This window comes from Sylvia atricapilla, chromosome 1 (assembly GCF_009819655.1).
Source record: "Sylvia atricapilla isolate bSylAtr1 chromosome 1, bSylAtr1.pri, whole genome shotgun sequence".
NCBI lineage: Eukaryota > Metazoa > Chordata > Aves > Passeriformes > Sylviidae > Sylvia > Sylvia atricapilla.
In genome coordinates, this window is record NC_089140.1 from 17,013,516 (window position 1) to 17,039,012 (window position 25,497).

The 25,497-nt window shown below is 37.3% G+C and overlaps 1 protein-coding gene across 1 annotated transcript in view; it reads right to left on the reverse strand.

Annotated features, from left to right (window-relative positions):
• The window catches only part of GPR158 (G protein-coupled receptor 158), a 186,555-nt gene that overhangs the window by 69,195 nt on the left and 91,863 nt on the right, over positions 1–25,497 (reverse strand). The window contains exon 5 of the mRNA XM_066316019.1: positions 12,924–12,992. Within this exon, the coding sequence (XP_066172116.1) occupies positions 12,924–12,992 (69 nt within the window). The remainder of the gene's footprint in view (positions 1–12,923; positions 12,993–25,497) is intronic.

Consider the following 25,497-nt stretch of genomic DNA (forward strand, 5'->3'; position numbering starts at 1 on the left):
CTCCGGGTGAAGAGCCTTTTTTTTATATCCAACCTAAGCCTCTCCTGACACAGCTTCAGGCCATTCCCTCAGGTCCTGTCACTGGTCACCCACAGAAGAGATCAGGGGCTGCCCTTCCTCTTCCCCTCACAAAGAAGTTGTAGCTGCCATGAGGTCTCCCCTCAGCCTCCTCTTCTCCAGGCTGAACAGACCAAGTGACCTCAGTCACTCCTCGGCTTCCCCTCAAGGCACTTCACCATCCTCGCTGTCCTCCTTTTGGACACTCTGTAATAGTTTAATATATTTCTTATCTTTATCTTATCTATTTTTACATATCTTGTAATGATTTCATCACAGTAAGTACCAGCATATGCTATACAAAGTATACCTGTGTGATATACATGTAGCAGGCTTACACATTCTTTCAGTGAAAATGATTTAAAAAAAAATGCTTTGATCATACAGGAAAAAACTGTATCAATATAAATTTAATAGAAAAAAGAAGTTAAACAAAGAACAATTAAGATCCCTTTATGAAAAATTATTTCTTCTCCAAACTTTGTACACACCCACAAAGTAGACCCAAACCTCTTTGTAACAACCTCTCAGTCAGCAAACGCTGTCAGAGATGAAGCACTGCTGCTGGAATGGCAGCCAGCCATGGCAGCAGCATAGGGAATCCTGTCAGAAATTCCAAACACAACTGTATTCCACCACAAAGCACCAAGATTGCAGCAGATCCAAGGAACACACTCAGCCTTTGTGGTGGATCTGCCCACATGCACCAGTGCAACATATTCAGAATATGTCAGAATTTATGTGTGTGTATGCTATGACTACGGCTTACACTGCCCTTCAAGATTATTTTTAAAACCAATGACCCTGACACTGATAAAGTTTCCAGGTATTCCAAGGAACTTCTTAGGTTTACTTTTGCCTGCTTTTTGACTCACTGCCTTCCCCACCAGCCTTGAGTCAATCTCACATGGGACATACAAAGCAAGGACCCTCTACTGTCTGCAATGTATAAGAGAAAACAAGACAAGTAACCCAGTAATCACACTTGCCAAGGGTTCTAAGGCATCTAAAGGACTAACTTCAAGACTATTTGCTGCTGTAAGTCACAAAAACCTTGTCTAATCTATCGTGTACCTGAACCTTCTCAACTCATGCTGGTGCCAAACTACGTAATATCTAACTCCCTTCTGAGGCATCTTCAGCTGGTAATGTGTAGGATCCAGTCTTGCTGCCAAGGCCAAACCAAGGGACTGAGCAAGTCTACTCAGACCATGGAAAAGCAGTTTTAAATCCCTGGTTAGTTTGAGAGAGTCCAAAGCCCCTTTTGTGTAAAGGCACATCCCCTGTGAGGCAGCTCAGGGGTGGTCTGAAGCTGGCCTGGTTTCACCCCACGCCAACAGAGCTGCTCCAGTTTACATGGAATGCTTGGATGCATTCACTGGCACAGTCTGCACCTTATGAGCTCAGGTCAGGCCTCTAAAAATAGACAGATTCAACAGCATGTTTATTCAGAAGAGAACAGAAATATTAATTTGAGCAGAACTGAGACCTCTTCTTGCTGTTGCCCCTTCACACTGCCAGCTTTTCCACTATTCCCTCTGCTACCTTAAATCCCACAGACTGATAATTTATCCTGAGCACAATGAGTTTTCATCTAATATTTCCAACTGCTTTATTTATCATCTAATGTATGTTTTCTCATACAAGTTGGGTGCAGCTCCACAGAAATTAGTAGAGCAATTTCACATGAAATCAGTATTAGATATTTTTCTATTAGTATTTTTATGGCTTAATCTTTTCAAGCATAACTCCAGTATTCTCAGGTAATTCTTATAAAGTATCTATACTCTCTAGAAGTTTAAAAACAGTTGCATGCTACCAGTCCTCTGAAGATCCAATAAATTCACCATTAACTGTGTCCTTGCCCACACCTTTAATAAAATATTTTTAAACAGTTTCACTGTTGTTATTATTAGTAACAGTCATTTGTAATGTGATTCTTACACATTGATCAGGACCCTGCTGTGCACTGCACAGCAATGCCAAACATCCCTGTACCAAAGAGTTCATAATTTAAATATCAGATGAGAAACCACGCATCAATACAGAGGAAGAAAAAGGAAATAATAAAAGATTTATCTTCTACAATTATGTAAGTGGTGTGTTAGAAAAGGAGAAGAAATCTTGCAAGGAGTAGTGAGAAATAACTGTATGCAAGCAAAGAACAAGCACTGAATGTACAATCTGTGGTTTTATAAATATCTTCTATAACATGTAGTTGTGACAATAAGAGTCCTGACTGTATTAAGGTACAAGATGTCATTTGTGTCTTGTTTTCATCTCTTTACTGTTTGGTTGCTCAATTTTGGATTAATTTTCCAGTTTCTTATTAGACTTCTTGCTGAGTTTTTATTCTTGGGGCAAAGTTCTCTATTCTATTTTCTCATTCTCATTCTTTTCCTTTTCTCTTTACTTTGCTTTTACTGATTAAACCATATGCAATAAGGCTCTGGCATCCTGGCTTATTTAAAATATTACCATTAAATAGTAATGAAAATTGTGAATGATTGAAATAATTTAAGTTTGATAAATTATCATGTAATGATATGTAAGAGAACTGTATAAAATGTTATTTTCTTCCACTTACAACCTTTTGTGCAATGCAAGATTCATTTCATCCTTTTATTTTCTGTAGGTATTTTGTCCATATCTATTACATTGGAATGCCTTTATTTTTTTACCTTGGAAATCCTGCTGTTCATTTCTGACAAGAGCTTTGATCAAACTGACATATTTCCCTGCTGCTTTATTTTTTTTTCCTTTATATATATATATATATATATATATATATATTTTCCCCATCAGAAATGTGCAGAACTTACTACATGGCACTATGCCACAACAAAAAATTTAGTCTGGATTCAGATTTCAGAGAGATCAGCACATGGATACTGTATACTGGTTATGAAGGACATGATATTTCTTTACAGCTTTCTCAAAACTTGCATATATTTGCAGATCTGTGCTTAGTCCCATAAAGGCAGAAAATCTAGAAATTAAACAGTTTGTATAAAACACTTTTTGCTGAAACAGTGCTTTTCTATGTGATTACAATAAGCAGAGTTATATCCAAGAAATGAGAAAGTATCACAAAAGCAGCAAAAAGCTGCTTTTTGTAAAGACTAATTGCTTGCTCTAATGGACATCTTTTGTTGCATCTGCAATACTGTTGTTACTTTTGAGAAATCTCATCTCTCCCTACTAGATTTAGACCCAGGCACTACTCTAAATGAACGTCTCATTTTCAGAAATCCATCTGGCAAGGCACATGGCAAACTTTTGACCTGCTGGCCCCTAACTCTTCATTTTTTAAACCCTGGCAAACTAAAATTTCGATGTTTTGGTCAGATGACTCTACTATTATCAATACTAGCAGAAATGCAGAATAGCTTGTACACTGGTATTTGTTGATGTGGTTTGATAATTTCATATTGCAACTTATATGTTATATTGTAAACTTGCCTCTACTCTCATATGTGTTTATATTACTTTTTCCAGTTCCTCTCTACAAGCAAAAAGCTAATTTCCTATTTACATCAGATGATATGTCGTCTTGGGTTAAAAGCACTGATTAAAATTCCACTGATCTCTAATCTCACAGTTTAGGCAGGAGATATTTAGAAGTGGTACACAGTAACAAAAAACTTTGCACTATCAGTATTATAATTCTGTAAAAATTTTTCCAGTGCAAAGATTTCACTAGTTGTCATACACTTTTTCCTGCAAACTGCTTAACTTCTAGCAGTTGATATTAAAAACCATAAAGATACCATTGCCTGCATCCTCTCAGTTCTCAGATTGTAGAATGACTATGGGCAGCCTCATCTGCGACAGATGAAGTCTCCTTTCTTAAGGATCTCTTCCAAAAAACATCAACTCTTCTCTTTCTCCATTGTAATGCATTGATCTTCTTATCTCTCCTAATAACTGGCCATTAATCATTCTTCATGGTGCAACACTTAAAATCTGAGTAGATGGTTAGGAAATAACTAATGCATTCATACATAAAAGAAGAGAGACTAAGAAAAACCAAAGGAGAAAAAAGCCCATAATTCAGCTCCTGTATTATTCACAGGAAACAAGCTTTGAGATGGAGACTCTGTCTTTTCCTTTTCCTCTGTGTTGATGCAGAGTAGTCTGTCAAGTGACAAGGAAGATGATGGGTAGGATATCATGCCTCACCTGTACTTCGGATCTCAGCCTCCTATTCCAAGGCATGGTGAGCTATAATAGCACCAGTTTCCCCCTGACAGCATTGGTTTACAACTGCACCCAATTTCAAATCAGAAACAGCATAGTAGTATCAGCTTGTCAAATTCAAGTCTTCCTTAAGCATGAACTGCTTCTGCTTTCACTTCGCTTCAGATTCTTGTTGATGCAGATCCCAATAACCACAAAGCAGGCAACTGCTGAATCCAGTAAGTTCAGCAAGATTAAAGACAACCTACAGGTCTTTCACTTGACTACAGGTGTTGTTCCTTGGGTCTTAGGTATGCAAGCACGAATAAACAAAGAGAAAAGGCATTTGGTGGAAAAAAAAGGAACATGCCCCCAGTTTTCACTGAAAGACACTTGGCTAAGTGAAAAAGAATGACTGAAGTTTATCTCCCACCAACATGCAGTCTCAGGTGCTAAACTAATGAGAGAAGGTAAATCACTGATGCAAGGGCTATGCCCTACTGAGAATATGTATGTAGTAACTAAATTTTTTAATATTTTCCTTTCTGGCACAGTTCAATCCTGGCTCATCTATACTTTCAAAACCTCTTGCCTCTTTAGTTTTACAATTTAATAAAAATGTAATATTCTGTCTTTCAATATCTTTCCTGTAAAAGTTCTGTCAGATATTTTGAACTAATACATGAGAATGCTTTTTTTCATGTGTCAATTTTTTCATCAATTTAAGTCACTAGAGTAAAATTCAAACATATTCGAAGCATCTTGCTATTGACTCAGTTCACTTGCCAAGTGATCAATGTGGTCATCAAAACATTTGGCTAAGAAAATGATTCCAATCCTTTCTAGCTTATATGTACTAAGACCCATCAAGAATTATATAAAAGATACATAAAAGACTAAACATAAAAGAGTTATATAAAAGACTTTGTTGCTGTTTTCTAACTCTGATTCAGCAGAAACAGTGGGCCAAATGAAGGCTTTCACTGATTAAATTTTTTTCAGTCAGGTGTTCTTCAGTAGTTCTTTGGCATGGAAGTGGTCCTGCTGTGGTCTCCTGCTCGAGTGCTTCCCAAGCACCAAATGGTTCAGAGAGCAGAGCAATGAGGATGGATTATTCGAGCATGGTTCCAGGATTTAGTAAGGAACATACTATGAATATATCCCAGCACTACTGTCCTCCATTTGAATGTGCCCACATCTTACCCTCTGTTAATATTTGCTTCAAAGCTTTTTAAAAGAGTTCCTCACACTTTTACTTTTCAAATGTAGCACATTTTTAACTTGTGTACATGTTACTGCTTAAGCTGTATTAAAAAAAAAAAAAAAAAAAAAAAAATTTAAATCCCCTGGCTAAAAATCCCCTGGCTAAAAATGCACTGTATTGCAGTCTGGTTTTACATCACTTCTTTGAAAAGAATATATTAATGTAGAGTTTTATCTACAAATTCTTATATGTGTAGGTTTATTCATGCAAGTTACTTCAGTGGAATTACGAGTAAAGAGGAAAGACCACAGGACCTTGCTGTGCTCCCCTCCCTACAAGATTAATTTATCTGAATGAAGGGCTGGCAAGATGGTACCACATAAGTGCCTGCAAGCTGGCAATGCAAGATAGTAATTTAAAATAAAAAGGTCAACAAAAACTCAACATGGCAGTTGGCTCAGGTCACTGGCTGCTGTCCTTTCCTCTCCTACTCTCAAGCCCTTCACACATAAACTTTGCTATTCAGTGAACCCAGACTCTGACAAATGTACCCTTTGAACTTAAAAAAAGCTTTCAGAGTAGGAAAAATAGGAATGCCCTCCTACAATACCTACTGTACCTCCAAGTCCATGGAAGGGGAAGATTGAGTTTTGTCATGGTATCACAAGTAATGCCAAAGGGAGTGTGGGAGTCCAAGATGTGAAAGAATAAAAGAGTAAAATCAGTATCTGCACCTTCACTGACCTATCTTCAGCCTGCCATGTGCAAGTCCCGTATGTTCCAGCAACATCTCATATTTTATCCCTATCCAAAAAACCTACAACCACATCACATTATTGCATGCCTGCACACTGCCTGATGGGTGGTCTCCATCCCTGCAGGTTTTCAAGACCTATTGGATAAAGCCCTTAGTAACCTTGTCTTGTGTAAGGTCTTACAGATGACTGTCCTTTGTGCAGGAAGTTGGAGTAGAGACCTCCTGAGGTCCCTAACAGCTTGAGGTAACCTGGGCACACAGACATACATAAACACAGAGAACACACAAATACCCTTCACCAAATTCCACCCGTATAATCTCTTAGAATTTATGAGGTCATAGCTCTACTGAGTTTCCAATACCCTAAACTTTTGTCATATACACAGAGATGCCAATATGGAACTAAGATTAGGAGACATACAGCTCTGCCTAATCATAATTCTTAATGTGGATAATCACATATACAACAGCCTCTAGTTATCTCCCTGACAGTAGCTACCAGCATTTTTTTAGGATAGCTACATAAATTAGTAAAGAGAATCATGAAGAACTATCAAATATAACTTATTTTTCCTGACATTTTAAATAAATGTATTCAAAAAGCAGAAAATATTCAGTGCTTGCTTCCTATCAGTAAAAACAGTCATAAACATTTTTCTTAGCGTGGTTCAGGGCAAGGACACAAGTGTTTCCAGTACCTATGAGGCTTCTGTACTTTGGAGCCTGTAATGCAGAGGCTACACCAGCTGACTTCTGGTTTTTGCATTTAAAGTAATCTGGGTCTCAAAAAATAAGGTATAGGTTTACTGGTTGCATGTTAACTCCAGAAAGTATATTCATCTGACAAGGACATTGACCAAGAGGGACTAACTACTGCATCATCTGCCTGGTTCCCTCACCTCTATGCCCGAGCACACAACATGTATATAAAATCCTTGCAACATGGTAATTAAAATCTTCCTTAGGCATTGGCTGGTTCATCTAATCCACTGTGATCCAAATAAATGGAAAGACCTTTTCCTAGAATACTACGGAAATCTGTAGTGATTATTCTAGAGCAGATATTTACACCTTGGACCTCAGTGACATGTAAACCAAAGACAGTTGTGTTCTTTACCTGAACAAGAATAAAATGATGACTGTTCATTCTAAAAGCTTTCAACACTATTTTGTGAGTAAAGAAAATGCAGTTATATCCCCCCCAAAAATCAACCTGAAACATCTGGGGTATCAGAGCAGACTTGCAGAGCTAGATGTGTTGGAAAAAGCAAATTTTTCAGTTGGCCTCAGTGCACATCAATGTATCTGGAATAAACAGTGACCGTGCTTTTGTAACACATCCCTTATTTGAAGGACAAATGCATAAGAGTATTTTGCAGTGTTCTGTTTTCACATTCATTAATGTCAAAACCAGAGCTTTCCAGTGACCTTGCTCTGCTCAGGACTGTTATCACTAATGGACCTACCACAGTCTCACACTCCCAAACTTCACAGCTCATTTCTTCCATGCTAATGCACATACAGATCATTTGAGGGGAAAAAAAACCCCATATCCGTATCTAAGCTCCATGACTCCCTACCTTCTATTACTTCTCATAACACAAAAGGGTAGGTGATTTTAGCTTGAGTGTGAAAGACGGACGCAACAAGATGTCTGAGCACAAAGTTATTCCAGGATTCACTACTGAATTATTCCATGAGCATTAGGAAGTCAATGCCCCTCATCCCACAACTCCATTTCTCTAAACAGATAAACAATATTGCCCTGTTATAATTTGCAGTTTGTAAAAACAGTAAAGCTGTAATGAATTTGGATTTTTTAGCCAAAGGAAGAGTGAAAGAAAAAAATCATAAGTTTTTAAAAAGATACTCTACAGCCTCCAAAGCTAGTCCATCTTATGATCTAGCTGACCTCACTGTTACAAGATTCAGCCCCACTGTGTAACAACTTCCACTTGCTGGAATTTAAATCTAGTACTTCTTATCTGCTGTATCAAGAACATGGAGAAGAAATTATTGCCTTTGTCTTTGCATCATCATACTCCCTTAAATTTAATCACTGACTGTAGAAATTATTTCGTATCATTATATCATGCAATCCGTTGCATGTATTTTGGAGTTTCAGTTAACATAGACCAGCAGTATGGGAACTATCTAATATATCAGGTAATCCTAGCTGCCTGGGGTCGAATTCATCACCATTTGAGGCAAGTACCTCAGGCTTCATTTATAGTCCATGAAGTATTGGCCATGATGCACCTCATCTTGGAGTTACAAGTCTAAAACAAGTCATAAAAGGCCTAGTTCCTCTTCGGGATTTGATGAGCACAGGGTGACTACATAAGATGCATACATAAGAAACACAGACTTACAGAATTTCATTTGCCAGAGAGCTTTGGAGGTCATCTAGTCCAGCCCCTGTCCAAAACTAGGTCAGGTTGTTTAGACTTGGGTCCAGTCAAGTCCTGACACCCCCAAAGATGGATGTTTCATAAACTCTGGACAAAGAGTTTTGGTAATTACAATCCTCACAGTTAAAAAAGGGTTTCTTGATATCTTATCAGAATCTCCTATTTTTCAACTTGTGCCCATTACAGATGTCTAAAAACAGCTGAGGTCTGACCCCCAATGGAATTAACAGGCTACTCATTTACAACATTGTGCTACTGCTCACTTTATTTGAAGGTCTTTGTAGCAATCAGTCTTTAAACTTGTGGTAGCGTGTTCCAAGCATTAGCAAGACAGGGAGTCAAGAAAGGTCTAAAGGTTTCAAAATAGTTAGTATTTCTGGACGAGGAAAGTAATGAGATTCCTCCCCTCAAATGCAAAGCACTGAAATTAATGGACTCATCTATAAGGCAGTAGGGTTTTGGCTTTCTGTTCAAAAGCTAAGAATAAAGAAATATAAACAAAATCAATTAGAAAGCCTAGTGCTCATTTGGAGGAGATCCATTGATAATTGAAAAAACTAAGTAAAGGCAAATTAGAGAGATTACTATGAGACTACAGAAAATATAAGAAATAAGAGCTTCAGAAATGTGAGCTGCCCAGCAATTTCTGAGTAAAATCTATGCATTTGTAATAGACAAAGCTCATCTGCCTGCTTATAATTCAGAAAAGATCAGTGTTGCCATGAGTATAGCAGAACTTGAATAATAAATTTAGGTGGAGACCATCATTTGCACTTCCCATTTGGTTAGAAGGGCATTGTAACAGCTGTTTTTCTCACCAAAAGCAGCTGACTGGTGATATTATTTTTCAATTAATGATGTTACACTATGAATAGATTACGGCATGTAGGCATGAAAACAACAACAATTAGTGAAAGAAATTCAGCAATGTAACAAAGTAGGTTTTGGTTTCCATTTAATTGGAGGGTAGGGAGAGTCAGGGATGCAATAAACCCCTTCTAGACACAGTGAAATTTGTATGCTGAAGGCTCTCAAAACAATCTGAGACAGACTGAGTAAACAGATCTAGAAAAAGAAAGAATTATGGAAGTGTAGAAGACCGGAGAACAAAGATTCCAAAGACTTAAAGCAGTGTTGATAAAATCTAAGGGGATTTTGTTTTTTAAATAAGAATGTAATTTTGCACTGAATCCTCAAATGAATAGAGATTTCAGTTATTTAGAACTGAAATGCCATCCCTTAATATCTTTACATTGTTACATTCACTAAGCCAAGCTGTGTAATTCCACACTTGGTTGAGTGTTAAAGTAAAGCTTTTTAGTTTTACATTCCAAATCACAATAGAAGAAGAAGAAGAAAACAGCCTCATGTTGAAAGACAACACCCTACTGCAGTGGTGCTTATCAACTCCATTCCATACATTAACTCGCATGTCATATTATCTGTGGAGAACACAGCCTGATTTGGGTGTATAAGATGTGAGATCTATATTAAATAGTCTTACAGCTCTAATGTACTCCTCTAACATAAAATGAGGAGCAAATCGAATAGCTGAAACAATGACCTCTCGGCATGTATTGCTACATCTTTAACCACATCTCTAGATCACAAAATCTTCTCTATTCTTCTTGGAAACAAATAAAAACACAAAGTAACATGAAGGGGTAAATAAGTATGATCCAGGAAAAACAAAATCTGCTTTGCAGGTACATGACTTATGACCAACACATATATTGGTAATATATTCTCTACACCCTGTTATGAATGAATATGTGTGTGAATGTCAGCTGGTGCAAACAAGACTCTGTTTAAAGCTAGGGTTTTCTTTCTCGTGTCATTCTACTCTGCTTTGTGCTCCTTACCCAGACAACAAGCAGGTGAGCACATTTAGATTCTGTCTGTGTGCAGCAAAACATCAAGAGTTCCCATTCCAAGGACTCACCCCTCATAATTCACAGCTTGCAGCTTTTCTTTCTTAAAGAGACTATGCTTAATAGCTTTCACACATCTACTGTTTCACTGTCTTGCCCTGAATCAGAAATTGATGAAAACTTCCTTGCAATGAATTGAGGGACAGAGATATTGGAAAGCTGATCTTTCTGATCTTCTTTCATTTTATCAAACCATATTTTTCTGGTTGGTGAAATCGGGATTAATTTCTCTGTCTGAAAATGCAAAGGACCCCCCGACTACCACATGTGCTACATCCCTCCCCTAAAACCCTCAAAATAGAAATGATAAAATTGCTCTCTTTTCTTTTTCCCAAGTCTGTAGGAGTAAGAGCCTGATTAGTAATTCCCTGTATAAGAAAGAACAGTGCCCCAGCAAAAAGCATGGGAACATAAAATTGCTAGAAGAGAGAAGCCAAGTCGTACACTTTGCCTATTCATTTCTAACAGAATGTGTTCTCAGCAGACAGTTTTATATAGTAGGAGCTTGAGATGGGCAGAGAAAGATAAACTCTGGTCAAGTATCTACATCCAATCTGGGACAAGGGCTAATCAGGAATTTCCAGCAATTTTCTTTTCTTCATAATACATCAAGCTGTCATTTTGCACTTGCTGTACATTTAACACCCTTAATGTCAGTAAAAAAAAAATAATAAAAGGTGTGGGGGGGGGGTGCTTAAATGTCAGTGAAGAGCTGAGGGGACACTTGGACACTTGGGTTATTGAACTGTTCCGTCCCAGAACCACTTCCTTTCTTCTCCCTCTGCATTTATAGGTTGTGGATGGTAACCAGCTCTTGCATCCACCAGCATGGTCCTTCAAGCCAACTGCTGAGAGAAGCCTTTCTCCACAGCAGTGTCTCAGTGTCCCAGGTGCTGAGCACCTGAAGCCTGAAGACAGACAACCACCAAAGAATGCTGATCATTTGTGAAACACAACAAATGGAGGTCCAGGACAAGAACTGGGAAACAAACTGAAGAATGGGTGACAGGTGAGCAGATTGCAGACAAAATTCTGATGAGTTATGATGAGGCTTCTCAGACTTTGGAGCTGAGGCTGTACAGACACTGACTGGTTCTAACTGAGCATCTGCCTGGGGAAGCCACTACCTGGCCCCAGGGTTCTCTGAGAAAGAAAAGAGGAGACAACCATGAAAAGGAAATCCCTTGCATAATGCTTTAAGCTATGAGTTTCTGTAAATGCTCCACAGCCCCAGCTGAGGAAGCAGTGCATGGGGTTTCTGTTCTGTTCACTGAAAAGATATATGAAAGAAACTCTGAAAACCCATGCGAGAAGTATTTATTGCAAGTTGTAAAAAAAACTTTTGTCCAGCATGAAAAAACCAAGAACTTTCATTTCCCTGACTTCTGTAAAGTGAAAGATGAAAAAATACATAAAACTATCTAAGAAATGCACACTTTTTTCTTTGGAACTTGAAAGGGCCACAATATTAAAAAAAGAATGCATAAAAATACCACCACGGTTTGTGTTTATTTATAGTATTCTTCACACATTCTACTTCAGTTTATTTCCTACTTGTTCTGTAGCTACTGAAGACTTTTGTTATCCAGCTCATCTTTCAGTAACTACATGATGGTCTGTAAAAGCACAGAAAATTCTGACTACTGAAGGAAAGAGAACATAAACGTATTTTAAAATAGTCCACAACTCCATCTTCGACGTCTCTCAATCTGCATGCTTTTGAATAACTTTGTTCAATATACATTTTGATGTCTTGCTTTATCTAGTCATTGTTTTGGGTTTATGTGGCAATTAACAAACTCAGTTTTTCTGGGACTTTTGAAAAGAAAATGAACACATATTTCTGTAAGTTTTGTGATATATTTCCCACATGACTGTCAACTTACTTTTTTTTTTTGTTACTTTCAGGGTAAGGGTAATGCCATCTAATTTTCCCAAACACATGGCATTGAAAATACCACATACCTTCAGAAACATCAAAATATATGCCAGTAATGCGCTGAAATAATTCATCTCCTTGATACTACATTCCAGAGAAATATTATGTATAATCAGTGTCATTCTTTTACATACCTTGCTTTTTTCCCCCATATCACAGATTATAAAGGTATTATCTTTCAAAGCAAAATCTCAACCCAGAACATCCAGAAACTTCCAATTAAACCACTGGGAATTTTACCAAATTGAAAATGGAGAATTGTTACAATTATAGTAAAACATCTGAATATTTTTAGAATATGTACAGAACACAGCACATTTTGTAGTCAGATTAAACTAATAATTAATAAATAGTTTTTACATTTATATTTTCACCAGTCATTCATACAATGTTTTAAAATGTTGGCAAGGGTATAATTTTTTAAAAAAGTTATAGTTTGACTTACTGGGAAGTACAGAAGAAGTGATCCAAAAAGAATGGTTTCCAACAGCACCAACCCTGAAGCCCTGATACTCTAGAAGACAAAAACCAACATAAAATATTAGAAAATTCTCTGTGTGTCATTTTAATAAAGGTATCTTCACTTTTGTCAGTATAACACTTCCATAGTAATGTTTTTAAGCTGTCATGCTTGCATGCTCCACACTCTTTAAATCACAGGCCCATTACAATGGTTGTGTTTTACAAAGTTCAATTTAAAAAAATCATTTTCCTAAGTTAAACATTATTCAACAGACATTACCTGGGTATGATTTGAAACTGCTAAATTTGTTGTCAAGTGTCACAACTTAGGGATCATGGGAATTACAGACATGAGTTTAACTGTAGAATTTGTTCTGCATTGTTTAAATTTCAAGAAGTCCCTAGAATATTTTTCTTAATTAATATTAATGACTTGGCTTCCATAATAAGTATGAATAATCTACAATTTTACTGACTATAGAGTGTGCCCTTAAACTGAAGTGCATTTACTTTTCCTGAAATTTTTGTACTAAGATGTTGATTCATTAACTTGTCAGGACTGTAAAATACTGCACCATTTCCTCATTACATGTTGGTTAAGAAAACCAACATCGTTTTCTTAAAACTTAAAATAAACTGTGCCTTAGAGCACATTTGTCTTAGAGACAAAACACCAGTACTTGTGAGAAATGTGAAACACTTGTGAAATGTTAAGGGTTAATGACCCAAAGAATTGACCACTGCAAAAGCAGGGGTGCTTTGCTGATGTGTGAGGTGCAGCCCAGGTGCACCAGATGGTAACCAGGAGAAATCAATCTTTGTTTAGCAAGAAGCTGGGTTTGAGCCAGGTAAGAGAAGAGGCCAATAAGAAGCAGATTCTGAAGTAGGATAATGCTTTTTATGCCAGTGCCCTCCCTTCCACGAGTGGCTCCAACATCATACAAGACGCTGGCAGAGGTCAGTGAGCTCATGCTTCTCATGACTGAGCACTACTAAAACCACTAAAGAATATTTTTTATTATTATTGTGTACAATGAATCTCTATATACCAGAATGACCAACAAAGCAATTGAAATGAGCATCATATGGAGAGGATGGAAATTATCTAAAACACCTAAAGTCCTTTTAACTCCCATGTGGACATTCTTTTCTACACAAAGTCTTTCACATCCTGATCAGTCTGTTATCAAGCTCGTTTCCGGGCAGCATGATCATAAGACAAGCTGCTGGGGCAAAGAACTTCAGCATTTCCAGCTCCTCTTCCATAACAATAAATTATCCCATGATTTTCTTATCACTTGTGTTCTGCTAGGGACCATTCCCTGCAAATTCTATCTAAGCACTTCTGCTTCCTGCCCTAAAAGAAGTGTGGCTTTCAGAGCAACACTGGAATTCAAAGTGAGCTTTAATCCAGGTTTTGACTGTACTTTCACCTCAGTCTTGGTATCAGGAGAATGGGGGGGAGGGTTCACCTGATGTTTACAGTTATCACTGGTCTTCTAAACAAGATTCCTTAATAAATGGAATAGACATTACAGCAGAGCTGAGTGCTATCCACAATGATGAAGAAAAGCTCAAAACTTCAAATGCAATGAGTTTTACATAAACGTAGAGAAAAGAAGAAAAATAGGTTGGAAACTGAAGTATAAGCATTTTCCCAAACTATATTTTTGAAACTGTTGGTTTTCTCTATTGCAAAGAAGAAGAGATATTTTAACACTTGATTTTAAAATATTTTTATTTCTTCCGTAATGACCAGTATAGACCAAGAAGTCCAGAAGAAAAAATTATCCAGCACTGAAAATTTAATAACAGAGATTAAATAAAGAGAAGAAAACCAAACTAAAGCAGAATGTTTCAAAATTAATTTACTAAAAATATTTTATTAGATATACAGATATTTCCAGAAGACTGTGAATAATACTTTTTCCACTGAAAGCTGGATCTTCCACTGTATAGACTTTGCAAACATGGGTTCCTAAGATATGGCTGGGCACAGGATCACAAATGCTTCACTTTATGGGCATCTGAAACATATTCAGCAGTGAACATGCCCACACACCTCAGGAAAAAAAGTCCTTGCTACTTGCTCCTTTAAGAAAATAAATGAAAGAAAGGAAACCAATGATAGCTCAAAGTCTCCATCAGCTGCTATCCACCTATACAGGCTGAACAAATAAAATTCTCCAATAAAATTCAAAAAAATTAGGGCATTTTAGGACACAGCCCTGAAATTTCACACAGTAGGAATTTCTTCCACTTGCGTGTAATATTTGTGGGGGGGTTTGGTTTTTGGTGTTTGTGTTTTTTGTTGTTGTTGTTGGGGGGGGGTTTGGTTTTTTGTTTGGTTTTTTGGGGGGGGTGGTGATGGTGTTGCTGTTTTTTTGGGTTTTTTTTAACAACCGCTTGGGGTGCTTTGCATCTGCCTTGCTTGTTGGTGTTTATTTTGATTTTATTTATTATTCCATCTGTTCATCTAATGTTCAGTTTGTTTATTGTCACTTTGTCTGTGTGTTCATTTTCCATTCAGGATTTAATTTTTATCTTTACTTATTTGTGTCAGTAGAACTGCCCTTTCTGGATTTCCCTGTCTCACTCAATGGTTATACATTGCTGACACCGAAGCAATACTGCAATTTATTTTGTTTCTAGCTTCAAACTCTTATACTCAGCTACCTATAGCATTCATTTATCTAGGTGTGCAAAGACTACTGTTTGTGAAGGACTGATTCATGCCTTGGGATTTGCTCAATCTTCCATCCATCCATTCTGGTCCCATTAGTAGCCTTTGCCATTCCTTATCCTTGAATCTGAGAAAGTAACACCATTTCTGTGAAAAATCCCATTAAGAAAGGAAAGTCATACATGCCTCTTGGCCACTGCTAAATGTTTAATAATTATTTGCACAATGGAAATCTTAAAAAGTGTAGCTGCCCAAGTTGCATCAATTGTAACAAAACAAAAGCTGAAATGATGTATAAACAAGCACAGAAAATACTACATTTCAACTGTTTGTGGTCCTAAGCAATCCAGGAAACACAACAACATTGATTAGCACTGAATTCCTCAATGTCATCACATAAATCAGTGATATGAGTGTCAGAATATTTTCATAGTGGAGCAAAAACACAAAAGCCAAAATAAAATTAAAGTCATCCTGCATCAGTTACACTGTGTAATACTGAATTGACTGTAGACTTTTGGTGTCAGTCCAAGAAGACTGCAGGTTCTTCCATTAATATACATGTCACTGTGTATGATATGAGCATGGCACCATGGAAACTTAGTGAGGGGGAAAGGTTGCCATATTTTGATTTTTTTCACTTTTGTTAAACAGTTCTGCCACTTCTGTAATATAAAGAATGACCAAAGAGGGCTGTGATTTACAGAAAATTTACTTTTTCAAACAGAATGTGAGATTGCCCTTCAGATAGATAAAGCATATCAGAGAAAAATGATAGAAAATATTATTTTATATAGACATCATTATTAAATATAAATATTATGTGCATATTTATATATAACATTAATATGTTATATTAAATAGTATTCGAGAAAAATTTAGATACACTTCTTCTTTGATCTCAAATTTCGATACATTCATATGTATTAAGCTGAAGTGCATCTACACTCCATGTGTAACTGGAAAGCACATATGGATACATGACAATGGTAGAGAAGCAAGGAAATATAGAGAATGGGCACAGGTTTGCTCTGCTGTGCTAAGCTGATATATTTGAAGTGACTAGAAAAATTACTATGCAGATTTTCTCAAAAGTAGTGAAATAAAAACTGCAGCTGAAGGTAGATGGAAAGGCAATGTGCTCACTCTGTAGTGCTCCCTTGCACTGCAGGTCAGGCAGATCCATCTCCCTCTGCACACGAGGACGTGGGAGATGGGATGAGACCTTACAGGACTGTATTCCCAAATCTGTCTCTTACTTTTCTGAAAACTCTTCCTGGTCAAATTCTTTTTATTCCTGGTACAGGTAATTCTTCTATTAAATTAAATAAGTGAGAAGAGATTTTTGTCAAGTTGAAAATACAGCTCTGAAGTGGAGCTGGTCGAAATGTTCTATTATCAGTTGCTTTTCTTACTAAAATACACCTTCCCAACAAATAATTTTTTCCAGTATGACTCTATTTTTGTCTTGATTTCCATATATTGTTTTTCTAAAGCCCATTGAATCTTTTTCCTCTTATCCCATATACCTTTTCCCAAACACAAAGACACTGTTACCTTTCTAAGCGAAAGAGCTGTGCGGAAAAACTGAAGTACTAATTTTCAGGAATTTTATCTCAAGTAAAGTTTTATTTTAAGAAATACCATGCAGAGATTCTTTCTGTCCCCAAGACTGAGCAACAGCAAGATGTTTGACTCTTCTGTTTGACTCTTTGACAGAATCTAGACTTCCAGTTCCCAGACACTGATATTAGGAGTTACAGAAAAGAGTGGAACTACATTTCATAGATTATCCTAATTTTATTCATACCTGGAAGAGGAATATTGAGGACTAAAGAATGGGCACAAAAGCAACTGGAAGGAGTTCTCTGAATCCTCAGTTACCACCCTATAGCAGTAGTGTTGTAAGTTATTTATTGTCTTGATAATAAATTCAGGGACTGATTGGGACTGTCACCCAGGAAAACAGAAATGTCAAATTCCATAACAAGGCTTTGCTTTAATTTTATAATTGCTGGTTGAAGTACAAAATTCAAACAACTCATTCCCAGATAACTGCAGGAAAAACTCTTCCAATGCAAGGGAGAAAGTGTTGTACCTCTTTAGAAAACTTCTCTGTAAAATAATGAAGAGGAAATTGTGTGTCCTGCTCAACCTTTCATCACACCAACAAATATTTTTAACCTATTTGAATCATAGACTCCTAATAGAATACAGATTAAAAGTACAGAAATATTTACAACAAAGGCAAATTTTCCAAAGACAGGCCTACAGTTACGGGGTGCCATTTAAACTGTACTGACAGAATTTTCTGGCATTTGCAAGTTTTGTGCAGTATTCCTAAACCAAATAAATATAATCCGCATGTTCTTTCATTTCCCTTACAAGCCTTTGAAGAATACTCACATGAAAGTCAGTTTATTTTTCAATTACTAGTTATAGCTGAGCTCAAACAGAATATAATTATTAAATTTATTTTTTAGTTGAAAAAAAATTCAAGAAAAGCAAAGGCCATCAATCATAAAGCAATTTCATTAAAAGTACACAAGATGTCAGGCATCCAAGAAATCCCCAAATATTTTATTTTTCAATTCATGTGGCCCTTGATCCTTTGTTATACAAGTAACGAAATCTGTTGAGATATATCATGATGAAGGAAGGTGCTCTGCATTTAGAAACATGGGCATTGCTGCATCTAAGTTGCACTACACCACCTACAAAATAGAGATGTGAAAAAACAGTATTTTCTGGTGAAGAACCCTCACAGTAAAAATGGTTAATGTTAATTACTTTCTTGTAAGGGCAACAATTCCTTCCTTGGGGACATAATGCTCAGATCAAGATACCTGCTTCTCATCAAACAGAGGTGAACATATACATGAAAGAAAATCAGTAATAAGGTAAAGTCACAGCAGTCTATTCACAGCTTTATAGTTAATTTAAAAGATGAATATGTGCAATGACAATCATTTAAAATATGGATCACTTAAAGTGTCTGTTCCACTAGGTTATGCATTCAATTAACACAGAAATTAAATGAAGATCCAAAGACACTACTTTCAAGAATAAATTGCACTCTAATATTGATAGTTGCCTAATCACCAAGAGATTAAATTGAATATACAAAAATTCTGATGAAATAGGAAACCAAATTTCAGGAGCAGGAGGTGAGGCTCAGTATGTTGCTCTGTTTAGTTTACAAATAGCTTCAGAACACTTGAACTAAATTTCATCTTTCTTATCCAATATGGCCTCATCTATTACAGAAGATAAACCACAGCTCACTAAAATGTCTGTATAAATTGTAGTTCAATCACATAGAAACAAATAGTTTATGGTAAAAGGATAAAAACCAACCTGACTGCAAAGTTCAAGATTCATAACATCTCAGAGGAAACAAACAGAAAATTATGTGAGAAGCATTAGAATAAATCTTACTGAGGTAAAAAAAAATCTCATTATTTTCATTACTTAGAAGGCAAATTCACTATAGATGAAAATCATTATATTAATCTCAGATCAATCAAACCCTCATAATTCTGAAGGTTTTAAATCCAACTTCAGTTTATTTTATTCACTTTTACTTTACAAGAGCCAAGTGCTAAATCACTCCAAATTAATACCTTATGATTGCATCTGAGAAATCCTAATCCCAAAAATGGTGAGATTTTTCAGCTCCTCAGAATTTATTAAACTAAGTAATCTCTCATGAAGTTTAGATCATGGAATACATGTTTCACTGGAAAGAAAAGCACATTTGTCTTTGAAGGAAATAGTGCTATGCACAACTTAATTATTCTCCCTACCAATGGATTGCTGACAGGCCCAGCCCCAGGGAAGCCTCAAGTCAGTGCAGACTCTGCACAAGGAAAAAGTTAAAATGGCTGTGCTATCTGCACAAAGTTAAGAGTTTAAGACCAGGGCTAGCATGTGGATAAGGGCAGATGAGAAGAACAATGGAACAAGGCAATATCACATTTCAGAATTAGTAATTAGTAGTCCCAGCCTATCATTATCCCACTCAAAGTCACATACTTTGTCAGCACTTGAATCTAAAGACATGATATGGAGACCAGGGGATGCTCTCAAAAAGCCTTCACCAAGCATGAGGAAAGTATGACGGGAACAAGTGATGTTTTTTTGGAAAAGGTAACAAGATGAGACTGGGATTGACACTTCTGCATCAAAGAAATGGCATTAGGAGACAGAAAAACACTCATGTGAGAGTTGAAAAAAGCAGATATACAGCTCATGTATGATGTCAAGAGGGAGATACAACAAGGACAGCAGGAAGTGGCAGAGCAGTAAATCATGTGCAGCATCATTTAGAACAGACAGCAGCAGCCTGTGACTGCGTCTGCCACAGCCAGCGGAAAGGACAGAGCAGTAGTCAGGACACAAGACACCAAGCTGAGACAACAAACTTAGGGCTGCAGACCAGCAGAAAATATGTCTTAAAAGGGAGCTCGCACTGAGTTCAGCAAGGCTTAGACATAGCCGGAGGTACAGGGAGCTCCACAACCCAAAACGACCTGTGCTAACAAGCAGGTTGCTACAGTAACTATGAAAGCAGTATCTGGGATGTCCTAGAGGGAAGCAGGAGCAGATCAAGGTTTCTTTTCTGCTGTATTGCAGTTGATGAGAAGATGTCAGAGAAAAATGTCATGATTTTATTCCAGAGAGGGGGAGGCATGGCTGGGACAAGGAAGGCAAAAAGCAATGTGACTGTAGTCATAGCACAAAGTTCTAATGGGAAGCTGACAGCATGGGCCTGCTCCTGAAAACCTTCAATTCTTCCCAAAGAAATGAAGAAAAGAATGAAGAACAGGAACATGTTTTAGTCTGAATGATCTGTGTTCAGCTTGTACCACATGATATAAGCCAAAACCAACCAAACAACCAAAATATTTAAAACGGCATGAAGTTTCTCTGAACATTCTACCATTAACTAAAAGTTTTGCAGCTGCAAATATGCAGTAAAAAATGCAAGATGTTTTCAAGAATAAGGTTTCTAATACAGTTTTATTTCTACTAATTGAAAGTTCTCATGCTACATTTTTTTCCATGTGTTTTCTTTCTCTGTTTCTTAATTTATGTCACTTCTTTCTTCTCTCTGGATAAAACTTCTAAGAAAACCCTATTTTTTCATCATAATAAGAGCTTCTCCTTAGTTAGATTGATTTTTCAACATCAAAATGGGGTCTTACTATTAGACCCTTAAAAGAAAAAGGAAGGTCTGCTTCAGACAGAAGTCTTCTCTTGGAGAGGGAGGCATGCCAAAGACCTCACACAAGCCACCAGGGACTTTGCTATTGCTATTGATTGTACAAGGAAGGTTCACAGCAGGATACAACTCCAAGACAAATAGCAGGATAAATAAATAATGTTGCTGTTATTCTGCTGACATGATAGGAAGTCTCTTCCCAGCAAATCTGTAAATGCCCATTCAGGAACCCAAATGTAACTTCAGATAAATGTAACTGTCCTAAAGTTACTGCATCAAAGAATTGGTGGGGAAAGCTCATTACCACGTGACAGACCATCCAGTCTACTCAGATACCCTATAAGGGCTATAAATACAAGACTCAGCAGGAATCAGAGTAACAGACAAGCAAAAAACTCAGTTTAATAGATGACTCTGAAACCACCTTGGAAAAACTTTGCTATGATGTTGTCATTGTCGGAAAATATTTGCCAGAATTCAATTACTTAATTTTTCATAATTTATTTTTAAAGTGAAATTATAGTGCAATAGAATTCAGTGAGGGCCTTCAATGCTACTACAGCTTTTTCTTTGGTGACAGCTATATCCTTGGCCAGCATTCTACACTGAAAGTGCACTACCAGCTCCATTCATTTGAACTTTGGGGCTCTGTGTTTGCAGAGATTTGTGGACTACTGGTGGAACAGAAGGTAACAATGATTCACAGTCAGCAAGGTCTTATGCAGCAAAGCATTAAGAAAGCAAAGGCCAGGAACTAGTTTCAATGTCAAGGTGGAGCAAATGTGTCACAATCCATGGCTGATACACATCACTTTGAAAGCAGTGCACTTCTTAAAAAACCATGAATGTTTTCCAGATGGGCCCCCTAAGGTGATGTGCAATTCAACTTTGTAGAGACAAGCTTTGGCTTAATATAGTTATACAATAAGACTGCAGCTTTTGAATCCTTAGAGCTACTCCTGAGTACTGATAAAAAGTCATTTTTATGACTTACCTTAGACCTTAGCCTTAGGAGTAGGCTGTATCTAGAACATTTTCTCTTTTTTTTGCCTTTTTTTTTTTTTTTTTTGCTTTCTAACACCCTGCTTACATATTTCATATCTAGATCTTTATTTTCTTCACGCTTCAGTATTCATTAGGCCTAGAGTGTCTGGAGCTTAGTTTTCTATTCAAAAGTACTTGATGGTTCTAAGCTGTGTCTTAGAATGCAAATACATACTCACGTGAAACCTTTGGCCTTAGGAAGGGGATACACACAATAAATACCCCGCAAACACTGCAGCCATGCCTGCCAATGCCTGCTGTCTCTGGGAACACCAGCAGCAGTCAGTACATCCTCCCTGAGATTCAACTGTTGCTGCAGGCTAACAGCCCCTCCACTTCTTATCCTGCCAATATGGCACTCTTAAATTATTTATGTGGGAGTTAAGAAAGTACAGCATCCCTAAAGGCACACCTTATCAACACAGAAAAATGGGAAGGGACATGCAAATAAAGGAAATGAGAATTCCACTGAAAACAACAGTTTTGAAAACACATTGTTTTCAAATGGCTTTCAACTTGCACACCTGAAGATTACAATAAACTTCCTGAGAAATCACAAGAAACTAGGTTCTCACCCTAGGATAGGATGAAGAAAGGGTGTCTAATGCACTGCAGAGAATGTGTATATGCTGAGTGAACTATCAGGTATGCCCACCAGCACAGCATGTAAAGGCAGCTGCTCCATCTGTGCAAGATCTCTTCCCTCTATCAAGTTTCCACTTCAGCTGAAATGTCAGAAATTGTTGTCTAGGGAGAAAAAAGCAGAATGTGCACCAAAGATGAAAGCCATCCAGGCATAAGCACATCAAGATGTCACTGTGGAGTCAAAAAAAAAGGAAAAAGGATTGGCTGATCTACATCAGAAAAAGAGGTATGTTTGCAAAGCCAGCATGCTTTAATATTTAAAGATGTATCACACATCAATAGGCTGTGATTACCTCATTCTAAATTACTGTATCCTATCACGGCTACAGTAAGGGTGAGAAGACATTCTTGATTTTTCAATATTAGGAAGGGGAACTACAGCATAAATTTGCATGTTGCTTTTCCATCTATGTGCAGTTCTGTGCAGTGTTTAAAATTGCACTGCTTAGGGACTATCTTCACAGTTTTGAAATCATATTTAGCAGAACACTCAAATATATTTACACTAAATAAAAAATGAGATAGTGGTGACAGAATGTATCTAGCCACCCTGAACTCCAAACTGAAAATCTGTATTTGACAGAGTAAAAACCATACAAAAACAGTCTGTACCTATTATTTGCCACATTTCCCTCAAGAGACGGAAAATTATTTATTCCTGTTGATGATTAGCCATATGGTCCTGTTAACTGTATTTACCTGATAAGTGTTAAAGATGTATATTTTCCTCCTCTCATTAAAAGTATTTGTATTTCTGTACTTCCAACAGTTCCTGAATGTTCATAAAGGGGGTGCAGGTGGAGGGGGTGTCGAGAAGACCAGTACTGTAAAACATAATTTCTTTTAAAATTTCCAATATTTGGGATTGGAACTGGTCTTGAAGAGGACAAAGCCCTTCATTCCAATGGGCTCTATTACAATCCTCCACTGCCAAATGAAAACACCATTACAAATTACTTTGTTGAACTCTTAAGCTTTTTTCCATTATTTTTCTGAGCTGAAAACAACCTTTTCCAAGTGTGCTCACTACTACCAATTTTACCTTGATATGCTGAATTTAAATCCAGAGATACTGGCCACAGGTGCATCAGGAAGATGGAATGACCAGATCCCCTGCTTGCTCTCTGTTCCCTTGTTTTCAGAACCTGGCAGCACCACAAGGTAGTGAAATGAGGGCAAAGTAGTTTGGCTTTAGTGCAACTACTCTGAAGCCTTTAGCATTGATCTGAATGAGAATTCCCAGCAAACAAGACCCTTCTGAAAAAGTCTAGCATGAGTCAAGGCTGGCAGCACATTCTCATCTCTCCTTTATCATAAAGCAGCAATTAGTCTCTTCCACCCCATGGCTGAGATCAACTTCTCTGCTCTCTTTGCCAGTAAAGGTTCTTGGCATTTCTTAAGGGCACTTACAGTTCCTCACAGCAGTTGTATTCTACCCAAGAGCTGCCTGTTTGAGGTAGCTCTTTTGAGATAGCTCTCCCATCACCTCTGTTTGAGGTAGTGGGCTGCTATGCAAAGGTCAGTTGTTTTCAGCTCTTCTTTCTGATTCATTTAAAAACACAGCCTGGTAACTGATGAGCCTTTTAGGTTCTTTGCAGGCTATGTCCTTCCACAGTCCAGGACTTTTATAAAGACATTATTACAATGCAGCTGGTTTTCTCTTTAAGGCTCTGGTAGATTTCTAGCCCTATGTTAAGTCTGAAATAAAAAAAAATATTTTTATTCATAGTTATTTAAATGTTCCATTTCTTTCCAGTAGCTTTACTATCCATACACTGCATGCAATCAATGCTGCAGTTGGTCACTTCCTGTCTGAGCTCTTCCTTGGTCCATACAGCACTGCTTACACAGATGAATTCTCATATTTTGTGGACGCTTTTCCTTACAAAATCACTGTTTAGCATCTCATTTATGAGAGTATTTGTTTTAATATCCATGATTTCTGTCCTTGTCTAGCCAGCTACTTCTGTTAGCTCAGCCTCATACTTTTTGAACGTGCTTTTTGTAGAGATGTTTGCATTATTAAATCAATAATAATGCCACAACACATAAAGATGTCTGCTAGCATCACCTTGAACTGTTTTGTTCCTTAGTTGTTCAGCTTAGAGAATGTTTTGCACCTCTGTACATAGCCATGAAAATCTGACTTGGTAAGGCCGAAAGTTCTGCAAGATCCTTTTATACCCAAACTCTGTCAAAACCTTTGAAAACCAAGGAAATAAAAGGAGCCTGTTCTTCTACAGACTCCTCTGTCATTGCTAAGACACATAACATGACCATCAACAGCACTGACCCTGTTCCTTGTTTTGCATCCTGTATCTCTTTACTTCTCTGACATTGCAGAAGCCTCACCATCTTTCCAGGCCAGATTCAGGAAAATCACTCTGTCAGAGCAATCAAAATAGAATTTCAATATCTTCACTAATGAGGAAAGATTTCTTTTTCCCAGGTTTCATCACACAATTCCCTCAGTGGCATTAAACTGGTTCTGTCAGATGCTGTCAGCTTTTCTGATGGGATTTTGCAAATTTTCATCTCCCTTGAGTTTTTGAGCCTCTTGTACCTTGTGTCAATGCCAGGTTCATGGCTTCCAGCTTTCACTACTGATTGGCATGAGGGCTGTCCACAGCAAAGATTTCTTTGAAGTGTCCACACATCTGATCTCCCCTCTGTATCAGCTCTTTTCCTCTTTTCCCTTTATTTGGCACATTTCCTCCATTTACTCTCCTGCTGAAGTGCTTTGTCTTTTCCCATTATAGCAGTAGCATCTCCTCTTTATCTGTTACGTTTTTCATCTTTTTCTGTCTTTCCCTACAAAGCTTTTCACTAGCAGTTTAGCTTCTGCTACTCCTTCTGTGCCTTCTTCCAAATTTTTTGTTCTTATAGTTTTGGAGTTCTTCTGTCTCTTGGCAGTGGGCCACCTCTTCTGTCTGTGACTTTCTCCAGTTATGACTCTTGCAG